At 33.8% G+C, this 6097-nt stretch overlaps 1 protein-coding gene across 1 annotated transcript; it reads left to right on the forward strand.

Moving 5' to 3' along the window:
- Nucleotides 1–1887: 1887 nt before the first annotated feature.
- Nucleotides 1888–4338, forward strand: LOC120085366. Its single transcript, XM_039041313.1, has 3 exons — nucleotides 1888–2071; nucleotides 2161–2300; nucleotides 4015–4338. The coding sequence occupies exons 1-2, from the start codon at nucleotides 1999–2001 to the stop codon at nucleotides 2292–2294; spliced, it is 207 nt and encodes a 68-aa protein (XP_038897241.1). The 5' UTR covers nucleotides 1888–1998; the 3' UTR covers nucleotides 2295–2300; nucleotides 4015–4338.
- Nucleotides 4339–6097: the final 1759 nt, after the last annotated feature.

Below are 6097 nucleotides of genomic sequence, written 5' to 3' on the forward strand. Positions count from 1 at the left end.
GAGTGAGAGGAGGAGATGAGAGTCCAGTACCTCGAGCTTTTCCAAGAATGAACTTTGGAGGACAAAAGTTCTTTGAGGAGGGTAGAATGTGACATTCCAAATTTATTCATCATTAAATTCAGTATTTTGTAGTAATTGAGAATATTTTGGATTTTGGAGGTTAAATTGAATTACTATAAAAGGATGATTCAATTTAAATTCTTGCTTAGGGAAGAATTTTGGAATTTAATTTTGATTAAAGGAAAAAATTAGGATTTATGTGTAATTGTTTAAATTTTAATTTAATTTGAGAAAATTGAATTAGAATTTGGAGTTTTGAGTTCTTTTTGTACTTTCTAGACAAGATAATTAAATTAAATCGATTAATTGTGATAATTAGTTTAAAGTATTCTTCCCAAATAGGATTTGGATATCTGGATTTTTTAGAAGGAAAAGGAAAGGGTTTAAGTTGCTTTAAATAGGTGAGTTGGGTTAAGATTTATTTATGAGTTTTTTTTATAAAAAAAAAAGAGAGAGAGAGAGATTCTCTTCACGTGCACCAGATCCCCCCTTCTCATTTTTTTTGTCCTTTTTCTGTGCGCGTGCCCTAGCCACCTGAAGTCGCTGTCGGGCTTCAATTGAACGCCACCACCACCGAGCGTCATGGTCGCCATTGCATCCCAGACCGCCGCAGTTCGCTCGCAACGATCACCGGTCAACTTCGCAATGCGTTTTCATTCAAGCCAAGTGCAGTCTCATCTATCGTCGTCGCCTATCAGTTCGATCGTCCGGCTGTTGGGAATGATGCCTTAAACTCTTGTATCCTGTAGTTTGTAAACAAGATTTTGAACAAACACTTGTGATGTATAATATATGATATTTTCTTCATTTATTGTCTATGAACATTTGATGTTTTATTGGCTTTACCACAAACCAATAAACTAAAATCCTTGGTTGTCGTTTGTAACTTAAGCACGTATGTGGAGACATACAAATGGATCATGTCTTAAGTGAAAACTAAAATGGTCTGTAGTATATGGATATAGGAGCGAAACTTTATTCTGGTAAAGTTACAAATGCGGCCCGCTTTGTAGAATAGTTACAAGTATTGTGACTTGCTATAGATGATCTGATCCTGATCATTCATGTAGAGACATGCAAGCAGGGGCGTCCTATACAAAGGAATTTGTATAAGACCAGACCATGAAGTGTTATAGTCTCGTTATATAACGTCGTTCATGACAGAGACTTCACTTCACTAGGATGACCATAGGTAACATGACCTTAATCCCTGTCTCTTATACACATCTAGATGTGTATAAGAGACAGCTTCTGGGCTGATTCTGAGGCTTGAACAATGTGGCGCCACACACCTTCTCATGACCTGAGAGGTGTCCACACATAGTAAGACTATGTTGTATTGTTCATTAGAGGGATCAGTGGTACTTAAGAAGTTAGATATAACTACAGGGGCAAAACGGTAAATTCATCCAGGTGTACTTACAAGCATCATTGAAGGGTTATCGTACTGTTGATTGGTTATATCTGATGGACACAGAAATATATCTATGGTGAGAAGAGTTCAGCTCTCGGTCTTTAGTGGAATGTCTTGCAGTTAATGGATGGTAGTCCAAATTATTGGAATCTTGAGTAGAAATTTGGATAAAATCAACATTTTTTTTTTCCTTTTTTTGGTAGTCCAAATTTTCTTATTTTCAAAGTAAACATTTATGCATGCATATAGTAACGACTCTATTAGTTGTCTTAGAAAATCAGATCGTTATAGTTACTTTCATCCTAATTTTGAGTTTGTGAAATATTTAATTAAATTAAATCAATGCTAACATTACATATTATTATTATTATTATTATTACCAATTTCCGTCGGTCATTATCCTAAAAATAAGAACGTCGTTTCTTTCCCCTAATTTTGGGAAGCTGAAATATCTGAAATTTTGACCTTTCCATTCTGTGCACAGAAATCGCTGGGTTACGGCGACGGGCTGAAGGAAGAAGCTCATGGCGGGAGAAGAGGTTGCTGGTCCGGCAGGCCCTAAGGTTCTCCGTCTCCTCTATTTCGCCGGCGCCGGATGTAATTCTTCGATTCACCTCTTTTATTTTCTGTTTTCGATTATGTGTTCTCCTATTCAGTTTATCATTCCATTCCATTATGTTATTCAGTCATTTTCACCATCGCGATAAACAAGTGGCGGGAGATCGAGCGTAATTCTCTGTTGGAACAACAGCAGAAGCAGCGGTTGAATCATCAATTGTCGGAATCTCGTAATGATTCGGTGCAGAAAGTCGTCGAGTGATCTTAGGTTAGTTTGTTATATTCTTGAATTTCTCAGGTTACATCGCTATTACGATATTAGGATAATGTTGTTGGATTCATAATTGATCATCCTGTGATTATAACTCTGGTGTGAGGTCTACCCCTTTTCTACGGATCACGACTCTGCTTACTTTCTGTAGCAATAATGGAAGCGGAAAACCCTTTTGATGATGTAGCTTTATCAACTATCGCCTATTAGAAGAGAAAGGTGTAGTGATTACACTAATTGAGTGCAAACATATTGAAAGTGTCATTGATGACTGAGGGGGAAGAAACAAACCTCTTTGAGATTAGAATTGTAAAGAAGAAGTAAGTGGGCCGTAACCAAAAAAGAATGGATAAAAATGGTTACCTATCTTTGACTTCTGTCTTATGAATTGTGATTGAGGTGTGCAATATGTATTGTCTTTTGTGATACAGTAGAGAAAAGGGAAACACAAACATATTGAGGAAGAGAATAAGCTCTCAGTCTGGCACACTAAGGCCGAATATTTCATATATATAGCTAGGTTTAAATGGTTACAAGATAGTTGTAAATCAAGACTAAACAAATAAATAATAAACCAAATTCAGATCATCTAAGCAGAATATAAAAAGGGCTTGATTGATAATTTAGTCTAGCTAACATCTTTACAATTTAACATGCGTATTGGCACCTTGAATTGTGGGATTCTGGCCCTTACACAGAGTGGTTCAGGCTTGTATCTGTTGTTGACTTGAAAAATGCTGTTGTAATTACACAACCAAGTGCAGCGCAGCATGATAAGCATGTTCTTTTATGCAGACTAGGCTAGCAGTAGTATTTGTTTTTTTCTGTCTTGTTCTTGATTTCCGTCTTTATCATATTGAGGATGAGCCAGAGAGGACATTATTTGAAAGAGAAAAAATAGTTGAAGTAATTAACTTAAGAATACAGCAGAAGTTATTGACTTTCTAGCTAGTAAACGAGGGATTTTTCTTTTGTGCAAGAGATTGGGCAAGTTTTGGACTTCTAGTTCATTCATTTGATGTATACCCCTTGGATTCAAATACCGTATTGTCTCATCTCAAAACAAAAGGGTGTGTAGTTGACTTTTTTGAGTGGCTATCCTGTCCCTTAGTTCTAATAATTCCCTTCAATTTTAAGATAATGCTTTCCTTTTCCACAAGCCAAGATTTCTAATGGACTTTAAAAAAAATGAGGCCTTAAGCATTTTCGTAGACTTTGTTGCGATAGCAACTAAAGTTTGTATAATGAAAGACTAGCTTATCCAAATTACTGTTCTAGAATATTTTATACTTCACCAAAACATCCTTCTAGGCACATCTGCATTAGTATGTCCTTTTCAATTCAAAAAGTGTCATGATAATTATTTTTATAATCAAAGCTTTAATGCTTTTGTGCTTGATGTGGATATCTTTCGGTGACAGTCATTTTATGGTCATTTGCTTAGTTCCATTACAAAGCTACATCTGCCAGAAATCCTTTGGACTTACATATTTAATTATAATTCATTTCTAGTGGAGGAATTATTGTTCTACACTCTAAATTTTATCACTAATATAACTTATTTTCTTTAAAATAAAAGAAATGGAAGGTATCCCAGAACCTACAAAGGACAGTTAATGTTCTCCTGTTTTATGCAAAATACGTAGATTTAATACTTAATTCAAGGCCCTTATTTTCCCTTTTAAGCTAATCCTTAGTGTTTACATGTCAGGGGTGCTGCTCAAGGATCTTAAGATGCTTTCAGCTCATCAGTTAAGTCCCTCACTTTCCACAAGATTTATCGTCATTGTTAAAACTTAAAAGTACATGTAGGATTTATCTATGTTTTTTAGCTGTGCTGCTGGGTAGATTTGAGCCAACACCAAGGAAATGATGTCTCTGTTAATAGTACTGTGTTTTCCTTCGTCCCTAATCCAGCCATCTCTTCTGTCTCTAATCTCTTTTATATGTACAAGTTCATCATGCTCTAAAGGAAACATCATTTTCAACTTGTACTACCAAAAGCGTTTCTAGTATTAATTTCTCCTTTGCTACCTGTTGGCCAGTTTTGAAGTTCATTTCTAATTGTCGTCTATGTTCTTTTTTTCTTGGGGAAAAAGGAACAATTCATTGATATTTCTTAAATCATTCATCCATATTTTAAAACAAGTTTCAAATTTTAACTTTCTTTTAATACCCAGAAAGAGTAGTAAATTTTCTAACATTGTTTTAGATTACATGAGTTAATTCTCACGTGTCAGAAGATGAATCTCATATGTTCTTAGAAAGTAGTAAAAAACATGATACTGTGGTTCTGAATAACAATTAAGTCTTTGTTTTGCATAATTCTTGAAAGTTATTCTAAAAAAAATGTCATCTATTAAACTTCCATATGCATGTTGAATAGTGTTTGATTTGGAGCAAGAGTGGATTTAGTATGAGTCCAGGGGGGCTTGAGCCACTCCTCAACTCTATGTTCTTTATAATATATACAACAAAACTAACACGGTATTATAACCACTAGTTAGTCCAGTGGTAAATTTGTCTTCCAACTCCCTTTAGATCTAGGTTTAAGTTTCACTCATTACGTTTATTTTTGCTAAATAATATAAAGTCTCCCATCAACCAAATTTCTGGATTTGGATTTAAGTGATTAATATAAGTTCACTTTTTGAAGAAGGATATGTCTGTATTATTGTCCCTCACCCCCCCCCCGAGGCAGATGCATCTGTATCGTTTGCTTTGAAAAAAAAAAGACCTTTTTCTTTAATGATGGTGAATTTTGGAGATTTATTGATGTTAATTAAGCAATCAATATTAAACTATGCAAAGACATGCACTAGTCTTAAAATCCCTATAAATTCTGAATTGAAACATGATAGGACATCAACATTATTATTTTTATTTTATTTAATAATTTTGTGTAATTTTGTTGTTTTAAAATTTCATTCTTTTTATCACGTATTAAGTAGAGCATATTTGGAATTTTGTTATGATTGATAATGCGGCATTAGAGTTTCACTCGAATGTTATCTAAAGTATTATTGTGGATTACGATGATTAAGTTTTAGTCTTTTAGCTTTTTCTTTCAAGTTTTGGCAAGAGTTTAATTTTTTGCAATTCATGTGTTGATTTGTATGCCAAAAATATTTAAATAGTATCATGTGAAGTGTCTGAAATCTTGAGCGAAGGAATATGTTATTGTCTCAAGGACTTTGATCTCAAAGCAATTTCATGTCTAACCCAAGAAATTGAATCGATATACATATCAAACCACCTCTCATGATACATAGATTTTAAGTTAAGATTTGGATAACCTAAATTGAAGATTAGATGAAATAATCTCCATAAACTTCTGTGTGCTTACAACAATCCCTCAAGTGTAAAAAATCTAGCTACTCATAATCAAAACATAATCAAAAAGTCGCGAAATTTTCCATAAAAAATAACTCTTAAATAGGGAAGGGAAAGAAGAAGATATATATGTTTTCATGTTGATTTTTTAAGACCAGCTCAATCACCATGAACCTGAGCCAAGCATCATCTATTTTCTAATATAGTTTTAAATTGAAAAGACATTTAATGACAATTACTATTCAGTCCAAACTTATCCCAAAGACATGATTTGTGAATGTCCCAACCAATCTAAAAAAAACCGATATTCGAAGTCTCTTTATAGAACCCACAACAAAAATTATCTAAATTTATTCTTTGCAAGATCCTCCCTTGATTACTTTTACTAGAATTTTGGTTAATTTTTTTATAGCAAATATCAATTTATACCCCTGAATTTTTTAGGTATGTCAATTTTACAT

Source organism: Benincasa hispida, chromosome 9, assembly GCF_009727055.1.
Source record: "Benincasa hispida cultivar B227 chromosome 9, ASM972705v1, whole genome shotgun sequence".
In the NCBI taxonomy this organism is placed as follows: Eukaryota; Viridiplantae; Streptophyta; class Magnoliopsida; order Cucurbitales; family Cucurbitaceae; genus Benincasa; species Benincasa hispida.

Excerpts from the sequence above, each read along its gene's own strand:
- LOC120085366 (XM_039041313.1), top strand. The coding sequence starts at position 1,999 with ATGGCGGGAGAAGAGGTTGCTGGTCCGGCAGGCCCTAAGGTTCTCCGT. Across the intron at positions 2,072-2,160 it reads CTATTTCGCCGGCGCCGGAT|TCATTTTCACCATCGCGATA; the intron begins GTAATTCTTCGA and ends TATGTTATTCAG.